The following is a 15,956-nucleotide window of genomic DNA, read 5'->3' on the forward strand; positions in this document are numbered from 1 at the left end:
GATTTGCAAATGTATGAGTTTCTCAATGCCAACAGTGAATTAAATTGTATTGGAATATATCTGATGTTATTTTGGCAAATCTGGTGTTTTCTTACTGTTTTTTTTAAGTTGCTAAGCTTAAGTAGCACTCCTAATTGTATGTCAGTTCACTTTTTTAAGGAGACTAGCACCCTTGCATTTTTATGTTTTCTCAAAAATTAGATTCTGTGCCTTAATTTTAATATTTTGTAATTATATAATTTTTTATTAAGAATATGAGATATTGTCAGAGTGAGCTGCATAACAGGGTATATCATGTTATTATGGCATTATTTTAGCATAGGCACATTTGAAAATTTACATATGTCAGGGGTAGTAGTCATCAAATTAAGACATCCTTTTTCCCTGTGTAAGGATTCATACCGATGAAAGTGCCATAAATAATTTTAGATCATCACTGGGTTTTTGATAAGTGAAAGTAAAAGTTGCCCCGTCATGTCCAGCTCTTTGCGACCCTATGGACTATACAGTCCATGGAATTCTCCAGGCCGGAATACTAGAGTGGGTAGCTTTACCCTTTTCCAGGGGATCTACCCGACCCAGGATTGAACCCACGTCTCTCGCATTGCAGGTAGATTCTTTATCAGCTGAGCCACCAGGGAAGCCTAAGAATACTGAAATGGGTAGCCTATCCCTTCTCCAGATATTCCCAACCCAGGAATCGAAATGGGGCCTCCTACACTGCAGGCGGATTCTTTACCATCTGAACTACCAGGAAGCCCAAGACTTTCAAAATTTATACTGATTAATAATGTAGCCATTTTAATTCCCACTGTTTAGTTTACCTATTGTTAAAAATGGTAGCTTAAAGGATGTAGTGTATTCTACATTTATTTGTCTGAAAATTGTGTTTCTTAATGCATTTGTGTTTTTATTTCAATCCATAGATAAACACATAATCCTTTCAATTATGTAAAGTAAAAAAGTTTTCTTTGTGGAATTACTGTGTAAACCTCTAAATGGAAGTGATAAGTTGGCTCATATGATAGAGCCCTATTTGTATAGATTGTATAAATTCATATGAAATCAAAGAAGGAGTAAGGGGGAGGTGGGAGCTAGAAATCTAACTTCTGCGTCAACTGTGGGTAGATATGAACTCAGTGGATTCATTTTAGAAATTTTGGTTGAAACACAGCTGTCTGATACTTATAAAAAAATACTAAAGCAATATTTAGAAATGTAAATAAAATCTAAGGAGAAAATGTGTGTGTGTTAGTCATTCATTTATGTCCAAATCTTTGCAACCCCATGGGCTGTAGCCTGCCAGGCTCCTCTCTCCATGGTATTCTCTAGGCAAGAGTCCTGGAGTGGGTTGCCATTTCCTTCTCCAGGAGATCTTCCCTACCCAGGAATTGAACCCGGGTCGCCTGCATTTCAGGCAGATTTTTAACTGTCTGAGCCACCAGGGAAGCCCAAGGAGAAAATAGTTTACTTCAGTTCTGAGTTGTTTAAAGCTTAACCTATCTGGACTTAGGCTTCTTTTTTTTGATTAACTTAGCTAATGTTGTGGGTATATAGCCTTGTGCTAACCACAGTGGAGGGATAGAAGTCTGGCAGAAGATGTGTGAGGAGAAACCCTGTCTTAAAGAGTAGTAATCTAAGGGAGGTATTCTGGTGAAAAATGGAAAAATGCTGATAATGCTCTCAGTCCTCATTTCATTTTGTTTAACTTTCAGCATCATTGTGATATATGCATTTTCAGAACTTGCAAAGAATTAAGTATTTGCTTAAGGATTAATATAGTATATTTTAGGAAATTATAGCTTATTTTCTGTCTTTCTGCCAAACAGCTTATGTGTGAGTTGGGGAATGATGTTATAAATAGAGTTTATGAAGCTAATTTGGAAAAAATGGGAATAAAGAAACCACATCCAGGACAAAGGTACTGTTTCAGTTGTGTTAAAATGTTACTGCATCCCCCCATCTTGAATATAGCTGTTATTTTATTTCCCTTTAATTGATATGTAATATTGAAACAGTGGTTCAGAGAGATCATTACTGCTTTGGTTAAAATGTGGCTGTTTCTTTCTTGGGTTTGTTAATTAGATTGTATTTGATAGTCAGATAATAAATTATAATCTCTAGATGAGAGAGAAGCTTAAAAATTAAGGCTCTGCAAAGGAATATAAAACCTCTTACTAGCAAGTAAAGTAGACAAAGTTCTACTAGTTGCAGGCCTTTAAAAAGAGATAATCTGTTCATTAATGTCTCCAAGGGTCAAGTTTCTATACCTACAATGAATAATTTTTGCATTTTTGACTTTGTTTAGCAAATAATTGTTAATTACGTATTTCCTACATCGCATTTTTATATTGAAGGATTACCGTTGAAAAGGGTGACTTCTGGTAAGGGAGAGTACTTACTTAATTGCTGTGTTTTAAGTTTTACTTCCAGTCCTGTTCATGGAGACTTATTGAATGAAGTGGCAAAGAGTGCCTTCAATGTGGATAATTAGTTTTGTTGTTCATGTTATTTTTAATCTTTATGTTTCTTTATATTAAATATTAAAACTTTGCCATAATCCTATATTTGACTATATCTTTATGATAATTTTAAAAAGGTATTGCTCTCTAAACCAATACCGTTTAAATCAGATTCTTATTTTTGTGCAAAACTGTGGTTTGAGTTATCTCAGACCTTGAGATATCCTATTTTAGCCAAAGACTTAGGCATTTTAGAAAGATGTAAGTAGGAAAAGGTATAGAAGAAACTTGACAAGTTTTGTAGTTGTATCATAAATCAAAAATTCTAAGTGTGATACTTTTTTGGGTCCCCTTTAAGTTAAAAATGCTGTGTTGCGTTAAAGTAGTTGTCTTATGAAAACTTACGGTCATGACTAGTGGTAATTCAGTGTGTGACATTATTTATTGGAGTAAAAATAGAATTGAAGTTAATTTCTATAAATTTAATCATGTTTTGGTAGTTTTCATTCTTTAAAAAGCAACAGGGAATATGTGTAGAAATGAATGAGCATAGAAATTAAGAGACTAAGAATGCTATGTTAATACTGTGACTTTTCAGTTGGTTGATTATTTATATTCATTTAAACATGAAATCATAGTTCATTAAATATTTGGAAGGAAAACATGTTGCAGAATGTTGGAAATACATAAAACTTTTTAACTAGTATTATGTTTAGTGACTTTCTTTGAAAAATTCAGTATGTAATGACTTCTTTTCACTGTTGGCCATGCTAAGAGATTAAGCAGAACATCATGATGTTTTTATATATACCAACCAGACAGGAGAAAGAGGCGTATATCAGAGCAAAATATGTGGAGAGGAAATTTGTGGATAAATACTCTATGTCATCATCACCTCCTGAGCAGGAAAAAAAGATTGTCTCCAAAAGTTGTGAAGAAAAGAGGCTGAGCATTTCTAAACTTGGGCCAAGTGAACAAATTAGAGCATCTCCTCAGAGTTCAGGTATTACACTTTATTTGTTGTTTGTATAAGTCACTTGCTTAATTTCTGAATTAGTAGCTGTTGTAGATTTTTTAAATGCTGAAAGCACATCTTCTTCTATATATCCTAAGGAAAAATTGGATTTCTTTGTCTTTAAAATAGTTAAACAGTCTCCTGGTAATTCACATTCCTACATACAGTTGACCCTTGAAAAACTCAGGGGTTGGGGTACCAACTCTCCACTCAGTTGAAAATTCACACGTGATTTTTAGTTGGCCCTCCATGTATGTGCTGCCTCCGTATCTGCTCTGTAGTTCCTCTGTATCACTGGTTCCGCATCCATGAGTTCTACCAATCCCAGATCATGTGGTACTGTAGTATTTTGTACTGAAAAAAAAAATCTGTGTATAGGTGGACCACGTAATTTAAACCTGTGTTGTTTAAGGGCCAACTGTAATGTATCTATCCTAGGGAATAAAACTGCTTAAAATCCAAGGGGAGATGGGAATTACAGATTTATCATGCAAAAAGCCCTAAATATCTGATTAACCACCTAATATCCTTCCTGTTTCTTCCTCCTAAAATTTTCCCAATAACGTTTTTTCCTGCCCTCTTCCCTTCTTACGGCCTGCTTTGTGCTTTGCTAACTTGCATGTCCCCAGTGGTTGCTGTAAATAGCGACGAGGCCAGGCGGGAGTCTCTCTTCTGTCCTGATGAGCTAGATTCACTCTTCTCCTACTTTGATACTTCTTCAAAACTACGTAGTAGTAAGTACTACTCTTGTGGAGCATTCCAAGTCTGTGCCATTGGTCATTGTGTGGTGTGGCCATTTCTCTAGATGTTACCCATTGTCTCAGATTGCACATTGCTTACCGTCATACGATAAATTAATGCTTTACTATCCCTGACACATTCTGGGGTAATGAGAATGAGATATGTTACGACTCTGAAAATAAGTTTATTTCTAGGCTTCATGACTGATTCATATTTTGATAAGTGAAGTGTACCAAAGAATTAAAATTGTGAAAAGTTTATTCTGGTGGTGGCTGAGTTCATGTTGATGTTTCAGAGTTCATTTTAAAATCTCGTTGTTTGTGGGACTTTTTTCTTAATGGTTCAAAACTTTAATCTCTAGCTGGTTTTTCTTTAAAACAGTCAAAAGTAATGACAGTGGAATCCAGCAGAGCTCTGATGATGGAAGAGAATCTTTACCCTCCACAGTGTCAGCCAATAGTTTATATGAACCTGGTGAGTTTGGTGAAATTCAGTGTTAAATGATATTGTTTGCTGGAAAATGCATGTGAAATGTGAAATGCCAAGTCTGATTGAATAGTTTCTAAAGGAAGTGGTTAATCTTTTAGAAGGTACTAAGGGGAAGTTCGGAGAAGGCAATGGCACCCCACTGCAGTACTCTTGCCTGGAAAATCCCATGAATGGAGGACCCTGGTGGGCTGCAGTCCATGGAGTCGCTAAGAGTCGGACACAACTGAGCGACTTCCCTTTCACTTTTCACTTTCATGCATTGGAGAAGGCAATGGCACCCCACTCCAGTACTCTTGCTTGGAAAATCCCATGGACGGAGGAGCCTGTTAGGCTGCAGTCCATGGGGTCGCTAAGAGTCGGACACAACTGAGCGACTTCACTTTCACTTTTCACTTTCATGCACTGGAGAAGGAAATGGCAGCCCACTCCAGTGTTCTTGCCTGGAGAATCCCAGGGACGGGGGAGCCTGGTGGGCTGCCGTCTATGGGGTCGCACAGAGTCGGACACGACTGAAGCAACTTAGCACTTAGCAAGGGGAAGTTAATACTGCTGAATGAGAAAGCAGCTATTTCTTTTCATATTTGGAAGTTCTGTCCTAGCTGTGTATTTTTCTAAGCCTCATGACGTGCTGAAAGTAACTTGTCAATAACTAAAGGTAATTTTTAATGCATGTGAACTGTATGTCTTATTATCTGTTATCTTTTGGGGGACTGTCTTTTTACATATATAATTATACATATTTATTTTTGGCTGCACTGGGTCTTCATTGCTTTCTTTGCGCGGGCTTTCTTCTAGTTGCGGTGAGTAGGGCCTGCTGTCTAATTGAGGTGTGCAGGCTTCTCAGTGCAGTGGCTTCTCTTGTTGCAAAGCACAGGCTCTAGATCTAGCCTCTTGGACTTTAGTAGTTGCAATTTGTGGGCTCTAGAGCACAGGCTCAGTAGTTGGGGCACACGGGCATGTGTACTTCTCGGCATGTGGAATCTTCCCAGACCAGGAATCGTACCCCTGTCCCCTGCATTGGCAGGTGGATTCTTACCCTCCTTGTAAGAGGAAAGTCCCTGGCTGTCTTGTCTTGTCAGGAGAAAGAGATCAGCAAATCCACCCCCCATCCCACAATTAGGGATGCCCACCCCTGCCATCGCCCCCAATTAGGTTTTTCTTCTAACTTGTACTTTCCTCCTGTTTCTCTCCTTTATGATTTCAGCGGCTTTGATTTTGCAGAATACTCGATAGAAAGCATTCTTTATGTTATTTGAACTGCTTGTACTGCAAATTGTGCTGGTGTTGGACCATCCCAGGAATAAAGTGAGGTTTGGTCTAGTAGTGAAATTCTTTCGAGGTTGTTACTGTGTCTTCTGAGTCCCTAAGTCCAGGCTTATAGTCAGATACCTAATTGTAGTCTAATACAGAGTAATCTACCTACATGTCAGACACTGGCAAGATCACAGAGAGCTGATGTACTAGTCAATGTATTTAAAAGAGAAGAAGGCTGTGGGGAGTGATTAGTCTATAGGAAATAAGGTACCTTTGTGAAAATCTTACATCACAATTTCATACTGTGATACAAGTAAGAGTTTGATTTTTTAAAAAGCTGTGGTAAGTTACATATAACATAAACATTTACCATCTTAACCATTTTCAGGTGCACAGCTCAGTGGCATTAAGTCGTTCACACTTTGTGCTGCCATTGCCACCATCTATCCCCAGAATTCTTAACCTTACAAAGAATAAGAAGCAATGACTTCCCATTCTCTCCCTCCCTGCCAAGGGCTCATTTTTATTTATTTGTGTTTGTTTTTCAGAGGCAGAAAGGCAAGATTCTTCTGTGTTTCTTGACTCAAAACATCTTAATCCAGGACTCCAGCTTTATAGGGCTTCATATGAAAAAAATCTTCCTAAAATGGCTGAGGCTTTGGCTCACGGTGCAGATGTGAACTGGTCTAATTCCGAGGAAAACAAAGCAACACCACTTATTCAGGCTGTATTAGGGGTATGAATTTGTAAATTCAGGTTTTCAGTGGTAATAGAACATAAAAAATCATAATTCATTTTGAGCATAACTTTACATTATAGTTTGCTTTAAGAGGTGGGTTGGAAAATAGAAGCAGCAGCTAGTAGTTATTTCTGAATATCGCTTTGTGTAAGTTCAATTTTTTTCTTCATGGAAGGGAATTCTAGTAATGAAAGTAGTGGGTTTTGCTAGATTGCAGACTGCAAATAGAATCCCAGTTAGAAGTAGTTCTTGGGAAGAAAATAATATAATTTATCATTTCTGTGCTTTTGCTGGGGGGCATTTTCTCTTTTTGGCTATTAAAGTAAATACTCTGTTTTTAATAGAAATATATAGTCATTCACTTTTTGCCCATTGTTGTCTTCTTTTTTCCTTCTAAGGGCTCTTTGGTTACATGCGAGTTTCTCCTACAGAATGGTGCTAATGTGAACCAAAGAGATGTGCAGGGACGGGGACCATTGCACCATGCCACCGTCTTGGGGCACACGGGGTAAACTATTGTGCTTATATATTTAAGTAGATTTTATTTGAAAAAATTAATTTGAAATAATCTTTTGCTCTTTGGTTAAGATCGTTACGCAGTTTGTAAGGTGATACTTTCTGTGACTTACATTGTCATGGTAGAACTTGAAATTTAAAAAAATTTCAGGAAAAAATATTGTTACTTTTCAATAAGTAACAATAATACTGTTGTTTGTCAATAAGAAAATTGACAGACTTAGTTTTTTTTTCAACAATAATTATAATATTTATTTAAAGTAATACATTTACAGCCAAAATAGTTCTACATTGTACATTTCAGGTTTAACCAACTTCATAAAAATACTTGAGAACAGCTGTATCCATAGATTTAGACTACTGAATTATTTCTTTGCCCATTCTTCTCTCTTTTCTTTCCCGAATAACCTCTTTCAGATATGGTTCAAGGTAGAATTTATCCTCCTCATATTTTGTCCACTGCTCTTTAGGCAGGATCTGCTGCCTCATGCTGAGGTCCAGTGCTCTCTTAATGCGAAACACTCTGTCATTATAAAGGTTCTCATATATTGTGTCATCTCACATTAAGCCCAGTTTATTGAACCCAGCAGCGTTGTAATACCATTTTTGAATACCCTCCAGCCACCCGATTGATGGTGAAACAGCTGGCCGGCCCGCCATGTTGACCTGACACAGAAGCGTTGCCTCCTGACAGACTTACTTTGAACTTTACTAGTTATTTATATAGATCTCTTAGAATTTAAAACTGTCACTGAAATTGTGGCAGTTTTAAAAGACAACTTAATGTGTTGGTATGTATTTATGTATATAAATACATACATACAGTATTTCTGTATTTATACATTATGTACATAGGACACACATTTGGGGGAAATTTTGTAACTTTGTAAATTTTAGCTTTCCTACAAGGTGGTTAATTCTTATTTTGTGCTATTGATGTTGTGATTTCTGGACCAGTATTTAGATGCACAGAACAATAAAGCCATACAATGGGCTTTCTACTAGAGGGTACAAATAAACTCAAAATTTGGCCTTATATATATATTTATAATAAAGGTCACTTTATTTTTAATAAAATACCTCAGGATCTGCAGTTTTTATTACTTGGACAGGCAAGAAGCTGTCCTTTTTTAATGTTTATTTATAACTAGTCTTCTGTTTTCATCCTAGCTTGTTTTCTTTCTCTCTGTTAGCAAGAAGATTCAGTTCAATAACTTTATCATAAAAACTCTTCTTTATAAAAGCTTAGATTTAACTCATCCTTTTTATCTTCTTTTTAATCATGATTATTCCCATTTTACTTCATGGACTCAGTTTATCATTTTTTCATTTTTGTCAGTTTCTTGAAGTTATGAGTGTTTGTGAGGAGTACAGCAGCAAGATTACTTCCCATTTGTTGCTATTGTATTAGCGTTAATATTTTATGATGTTAACATTGCCTTGGCTTCCTTCTTTTCCTCGATAATGACCTCGAGTGCTTTTTATTTAAGTTTATAGGTATCTGTGTATACCTTTTTATAATATTCTTTGAGGGTAGGGGCCATAATTTATACATCCCACTATACTATGTATTGCCAGATTAAATGTGAAAATACCTGAGAGTTATAAAATGTTGATCATGGTAGATTTTTATTATCAGAGTCAATAGTTAATAAAATAAATCTTTGTAGAATGAATCAAGAATTTCCTAAGGAAGATGTTATATCTTTAAATAGTGCTTTTTATTTTTTAAGGTGAATACTAATTTTTTTTTAATTGGCAATATCAGGCAGGTATGTTTATTTCTAAAAAGAGGTGCCAATCAACATGCCACTGATGAAGAAGGGAAGGACCCTTTGAGTATAGCTGTGGAAGCAGCCAATGCTGATATAGTGACCTTGTAAGTGTTTTCACATGATTATTTCCCATACATTTTATTACTTATACAGGGTTTTAACATAGAATTTCCTGTGTAGGTGTGAAATTTAAACTTGGTTATTTACTAGAAGCCATTTACTTTTCTAAGCACATTAAATGTATGAAGCATGTTACATATATGAAAATACTTGGTTCCCACCTCAAGACTATGAGGAAGGTTTTATTATTACAGCCCCATTTTATAAGGAAGGCAAGCTACAGATAATTGTAGAAACTAGTAAATGGTGGAGCTGGAATTTGAAACCAAGAATTCTGTCTCTAAACCTGTGTGCTTAGCTACTTTTGTTTTACTTCCTGGCCAGTAGGAATAGAATATCAGTGACTTTTCTGAACTGGGTTCTTTAACTCTCAGTACAGTACTGGAGTGAGAGTTGGATTGGTTAGCAATGGGCAATTTTACTACTACCTCAAGAATTAGGGGATTATAAGCAGGGAATGCAATTGCATCGATGTTAGTAACTTGCAGTTGCATTGCCTTTGTGCACTGATACTTAGGGGACCTTTTTGTGATTATTTTTTAAAAAGAATTTTTCACAAGAGTACTCTATTTTGAGGTAAAAAGATTTGTTTTGGAATGTTTGAATACAAATTAATATGACCTGTTAAAGAACCTTGAGGTCTTTGATTTTCGTCTTGGATCAGAGTTGTTCATTACACTTGAAATCTAGGAATGTGGTTGTCACCTACCCTTTACCGTTATGTAGGAAGTCTCAAACATATGTTGTATGAATCACTTTTTCTTTCTATTCTGAATGAAGCCCATGATTGTTGGTTCTCTGTTAACTAAATAAAGACAGTTCCATTTACACTACTGAATTTCATTCAGTTACAAAGAGGAGCTCCCTTGACTATCTTGAACTCCAGAGTTCCCACTGAGAATTCTTGCCATATATATCACCCCTCCCTGACCCCTGCCAGACTAAAACAAAACAAAAAACCAAAAGAGAGAAATGTATTTTCTCTGTACCTAGCTTCACTTCCTCACTGGAGGGTTTATTGATACTATGGAGACTATTATAGGAAACTGTAGATCTGTTAAATCATTATAGACTTAATATTGGAGAAAGCTAAGTTATTAAAGAAAAGATAGGAGTGATATAGCAGAATTACATTAACGCTGGCTGTAGTTTCCCAGGCAGTTCTTATAGTAGTGGCCTTTCTTTCCCCAAAATATGTTCCCAAATTCTCTAAATTTTCTCATTTTGTTTTACTTGAGGCTGTCAGTTTCACTTAAAATTTATTGAAATAAGCAGCCTCTCTGAAAGGTTCAAATACCAAAAAGGGAGACTTATTATCTTGCTATTATGAATTCACACAATGGTTGAAAAAGGAAATGGCAGCAAATTGTGGTACTTTGGAGATAAAAAACAGCCTGTTTCAGATGCTGCAGTTGCCAGAGAGAGCATATTAGAAGAAGATGATGGAAGTCTGGGAGGGCAATGAGTATTTGGTGGCCTGAAGGACAGGCAAAAGAGTAGGAGAGGGGCACCACAGATAAGATTTGTGTTTCAAGATGTTGCTTGAAATTAGTAAGAAAATGAGAGGAAATTCACTAATTTTCTTAATCCAGTGCTATAGGTCTTCCTGCTGTCAGGTAAATAACCCAAAAAGAATATATAATCAATATGGTAACTGTGCGAAAATCTTAGTAGCCTGTTGTCATTTATTATAACGTCTGTATGTCAGAATATATCCCAAGTATTTATAGATAACCCATGCTATTTATACATTTGGAACTACCATATCTCAGGATGAACCAGATTGAACTTATGACAGGCTATTGCTTCCATTTTATAGAAGCAATAATTTCGAAGGTTGGCAGTTAAAGTCTAACAGGTTCACTAGAAGTCAGGAATTCTGTGTGCCTGGAGGAAGCAAGCTGCTGGTGGTGCTGCAAGGAACCTGCTTAAAACTGAAACTCACTTTTTAGAAATCTTTTATTGTCTTCTGTGATAAGAATTGTTTACTTTGTATCTCAGATTGTTGCGTCTAATAAACAAAAAGTCCTTTTGTTTCAGGCCAAATAACTGGTAAAAGAAAAAATTACATGAGTATGTGTCTTAGTTGTATATAATTCAGTAGTTTATGAATATTTATATTGTATAACTTACCTAAAACATTCTTTAATTTTAGGTTACGTTTAGCAAGAATGAATGAAGAGATGCGGGAATCAGAAGGACTTTATGGACAGCCAGGTCAATATTCTACTAATAACCATACTGAAATGCAATATAAGAAATGCATTCAGGAATTTATCAGTTTACAATTGGAAGAGTCATAGTTCTTTAGCAAACTAACAATACTATATAGAGTTTTTATAAATTACTTGTAAATTGTGAGTTGTTAGCTATGTACTGTACTTACTGAATTCTTGGGAGTGGCTCACTCTTGAGCCTTTAAAACTCCATAACTACTCGTATTACAGTACGCATTTACTTGCTGTATTTAACTCTGGCTACTGACTTCTTTATCTGCTGTACAGATGTCTTCCATATACATTCCAGTGAGGTGAATGGAATGATAATGTATCTTTATACACTTATAGCAGCACAACAGTCATTTTCTTTTTGGCTGTCAAGTGAATATCACAGAATTGTTTTCTTTTGGTTATTCAGGGAATTTCTATAAGTTGTGTTCAGGGAAAAAAAAGACAAATCACTATGTGTTGACATATAAAAGGTCAGTATGGAAAATACCTAGAAAACATTTATTGAATTAAAAGTTCTGTATTTGACCTAAAAATGAGTTAAAGGTTTAAAAATAAAGTTTACCAGTAGGTTAAAAAGTCCATAATGGGAATAGAGTTAGTTTAAAAGGTAGTGGGAAAAGGTCCAATTTTATCTTGTAGCTTTGCCCTAAGTAATTGTACAATATTTGTTGGATAAATGGAAGTATTTCAAGCAGCATTTTGTGAACTTGATGGCAAAGTAGATGTATTCTTATTAAGAGAAATCTCAACTCAGGATCAGCTCAAGTCTCATTTTGCATAATTTTTATCTTTGAGTCGAGATGTAAGAAAATTAAGAAATGCTGCTGATCAGATTTCGTTCTTTGATGAAAACATCCTGATTAGACATTCTTCACAAAGAAGAGAGTAATAATTAGATCTCCAGTTTCATGAATTTGAGTATATGAATTACTAATTTATCTGTTTTAAATTCATATACATGCTGGTTAAAAAGTTTAGGAATCCATGACTAAAATAATAGAGACTGTTCAGTTCTCAGTGAGTATGTTTAATTATTTTCAATCAGTACTAATATTTTAAAAGTGGCTTGTAATATCATCTATCTTTCCTGTTTAATTGTGTTTTGAAATTTCTGTACTTTATGCTAGCTTTAGCCAGCATTTTTACTTTTATTTTTACTTTACTTTTATTTTAACCCGATATAACTAAGATATATGGGACCATTCCTTTCTCAGAGGACTGTATTTATTACTTTTTGGGGGGGTCTAATTTAAATAGGGAACAAGTAAGAACTTTGAGAATAGAGGCACTTCAGCTAGATACTTCTAATCTAGGGTGTCCCACTTTAATCCTATGGATCAAACAATATGACTGATTCATGATGTACCAAGATGTAAGAGTGCTGATAAAGGGTGAAATCTCAGCATTAATTCTGAATTTCACCCATTTGTTTTAAACTTGAATGTTAGACTTTAAAAATGTTATAATTTTGTAACAGATATACTTAAGTGATAGTATTACTAGGCCATTTTTGAGGCCTTTGTGTTTAAGCACTTTAAAATAAAAATTATTCAAAGAATATGACCCGATAGGCTAGGATAAGAGTGAATTTCAGGATTTTAGTTTAAACGGTTTTTTTTCCTTGACATTTTCAATGTAAATGTCCGGTCAGCTGCTCTTTCCTTAGGGTATTTACTGATGAAGCTGCACCCAGCTGATTAGTCAGAAGGTCAGGGGGTGACTTTTTTCTGGAGCTGGGACTTTGAAAGGACAGGTCCTCTTATGTTCTTGCAGCTTCTATTTCCATCTAAACTGTTGGTCTTCTGCCCCTATCTGGGAGCATTCAAATGGTTCTTTCAGTGTCATTTTATGTATAAGTTTATGAGTATATACCTTCTGCTCTGGAGAAGGAAACGGCAACCCACTCCAACATTCTTGCCTGGAGAATTCCATGGACAGTGGAGCCTGGTGGGCTACGGTCCATGGGATCGCAAAGAGTCGGACACGACTGAGCACACAGCACAGTACCTTCTGCTCAACAGTGGAAAAATAAGAGTTTTCCAATTTATTTGAATGAAAATTTGAAGGGAAAAAAAGGCTTATTAAAAAAAAAAAGCAAGGTTTCCTGCTATAGTCAAATCTTAGTTTAGAAAAGATTAAAAAGAGCAGAAGTCTGGAAATGGTATACCAGCAGAATAAAATGAGATTCTCATTTGGTAATAACTAGATTTTAAATTCATTTAGGTGGTCTCGTATTTAAAGTAAAACAACTTTATACTTATACAGGTGACATGGTGAAATAGCTCAGCAGTTACTCTCTGAGCCTTTTCCTTTGTGAGTCTTTGGAGAGCAGATATTTTTGCTCAGGCTGCAGGTCTCTTTTCCTCTTTGCTTATCACTGTATATTTCCCTCTGATAGATTTTGGTTGGTTGTTTTAGCTAGATCCTTTGTTGTTGTTGTTGCCTAGCAATAGATGGAAAACCTCAGAATTCTGGGTAGTTTTAAAATGCAGGTATCTTCAGTCTTTTCATTATGAAGATCTCTTCCATTTAAAAGACTCAGATATAATCTTTGGGAATCATGGACCTGTTTCTAGGAAGCTCCACTTTTGAACTTTCTGTCTACAACCCTAACGACCTGAGACTTTCTATTTTTTGCATTGTGACCCAAGAGCACACATTTCCTGAGGGGAAGATGCATCCCTCCTTGTCAGTTCCTACAACTCTTAAGAGGACTAGGTGGATGCGTGCAGTATCACATCCTGCTCTCAATTGTTGGAAACTAGTTTGGTGGTTCCCACGGTCTCTGGCTCTATGACTCCTCTTGATTGTTGGCAGAGTTTCTCAACCAGTTGAAAATCACTGCTTTAGTGAACCACTACTGATTATGTGAGTATGTTGCTGGTGAAGACTGATCATTGATCCAGTCAGTTGCAAAAAGGAAGCCGTGATCAGTCCAGAGCGGCAGGGTCATTCGCTGATCACGTGGGAGCAGGGTCTCCCATGCTGCCGGATCTTTGAGGGGAGTACATTTTAAGAGCAAAATTAGCAAAATCTTGGATCATAGCTGCTCTTGCAGTGTTTATTCTGAATACCAAAAATCAAACACTATTTTAAACCATCTGTGGAAATATAGCAGTCCACATTTTAAAAACTCAGAACTGTCCAAGCACATAGAAGAGTTAGCTTGCTGAAGAGAAATAGAATGTGATTAAGTAATTTAAAGAATTTAACTTAGTATTTCAAATATTGGGTGGTTAGTTGTTTATTGTTTATAATAAACTGTTAAATGTACTTATGAACTTTCCAGGGCAACATATTCTGGGTTATTGTTTATGTATTCTAGTGTAGACAAGTTATATTTGCCATGGGAAACATTCTGAATGATCAAAATTGTATTTAAAGAATCGCATTGAAGTTCTATTTGTAGTTCAATTTGTGTTAACTATATTAAATATCTTAGTCACTATTGTTACGTCATGTTTGCTTTTTGACAACACATTTTGAGGCCTAAGAAAGGTATTATATTGATAGTCCCTTAATTAACATTTGGTTAGAAACAATATTAATGAAAAGTTTTGTGTATGTATGTGAAGGTTAGACTTACTTTTGTACTGTATTAACTCTTAAAATGTATTCAGTAAGTGAAACCAATGATTAGTGTAGCACCAACCCCTTCCTTCAAGGAAGCATTTAATTCAGTGAATAAAAAAATGTTATCTGTTTTGCATGGTACAATGGTTCTACTAAAATGTACTTGTGTAGTAGGTACTAGATAATTTAAAAACAAAAACTGGAAAACCACAAAAAGAAAAAAAAAATCCCACAGCTTGTTATACAAAATATGCATTGCTAATAGTAGAAGCCATATATTGCCATTGTACTGTTGTAATACTGAAGATTGACTGCTCATCTGGTGCTATCTGTAAGCTGTTTGGCATTAGCGTCTGCTAGGTCCTTCTTCCTATTTCTTCTTGAATGTATAATGTGTGCCTTTTAAGTTCCTTCTGGTGTTGAATGGTAAAATCAGTGTGGTATTTTTGTATTATAATCTGCACTTTACACTTTCTTGGAAAGTAAGATTCCAGACTCTCCGGTTTAAATAGTATTTTTAAAATATTTATAATGTTTACAGTAAATATTTTAAATATTTGAATTCAACATCTAAGAATAAGAAAAACTTTAAAATATTTTGTATGGTTTGTTAATTGATGTTTAATGTTTGTCTCTTAGTTTATTTTGTATATTTTAGAATGCCTAAAAATGGGAATAGATTGTAGTTTGTCTTCTAATGTGGAGGTAAACTTTTATGAAATGAAACATGGGTGTAATTGGATTGTCTTACCAGTTGTTCCAGCATATCACCCTTTATTATTTTAGTTACAATAATATACGAGTTAGATGTTACTCTTAGCCAATCTATTAGGCTTCTCTTCTTACTGCATTTTTTCTTTTAAAAGTGATTGATTCAGGTCATGAGAAAATTTCCAGGGCTAAATGAAGAACTATATAGAGATTTTAATAACTTGCTTTTTACATTGACTAAATATTAAAAGCATTAAAAATTTTTTTATTGAAAATCTTGAGTTATGCTGTTAGACCTTTTTACTAGATCTTTATCACTTTCCCCTGATT

The 15,956-nt window shown here is 35.3% G+C and overlaps 1 protein-coding gene and 1 pseudogene across 2 annotated transcripts in view; one reads left to right on the top strand and one right to left on the bottom strand.

Annotated features, from left to right (window-relative positions):
• ACAP2 (ArfGAP with coiled-coil, ankyrin repeat and PH domains 2) overlaps positions 1-15,956 on the top strand; it is a 176,273-nt gene that overhangs the window by 154,323 nt on the left and 5,994 nt on the right. For both annotated transcript variants that reach the window (XM_070371400.1, XM_005897839.2), the window contains 7 exons: positions 1,830-1,921; positions 3,281-3,465; positions 4,600-4,692; positions 6,510-6,697; positions 7,099-7,208; positions 8,985-9,095; positions 11,267-11,328. In XM_070371400.1, coding sequence (XP_070227501.1) covers positions 1,830-1,921; positions 3,281-3,465; positions 4,600-4,692; positions 6,510-6,697; positions 7,099-7,208; positions 8,985-9,095; positions 11,267-11,328 — 841 coding nt within the window. The remainder of the gene's footprint in view (positions 1-1,829; positions 1,922-3,280; positions 3,466-4,599; positions 4,693-6,509; positions 6,698-7,098; positions 7,209-8,984; positions 9,096-11,266; positions 11,329-15,956) is intronic.
• Positions 7,215-8,698, bottom strand: LOC138987973 (cytochrome b-c1 complex subunit 7 pseudogene; annotated as a pseudogene).

This window comes from Bos mutus, chromosome 1 (genome assembly GCF_027580195.1).
Source record: "Bos mutus isolate GX-2022 chromosome 1, NWIPB_WYAK_1.1, whole genome shotgun sequence".
Taxonomy (NCBI): domain Eukaryota; kingdom Metazoa; phylum Chordata; class Mammalia; order Artiodactyla; family Bovidae; genus Bos; species Bos mutus.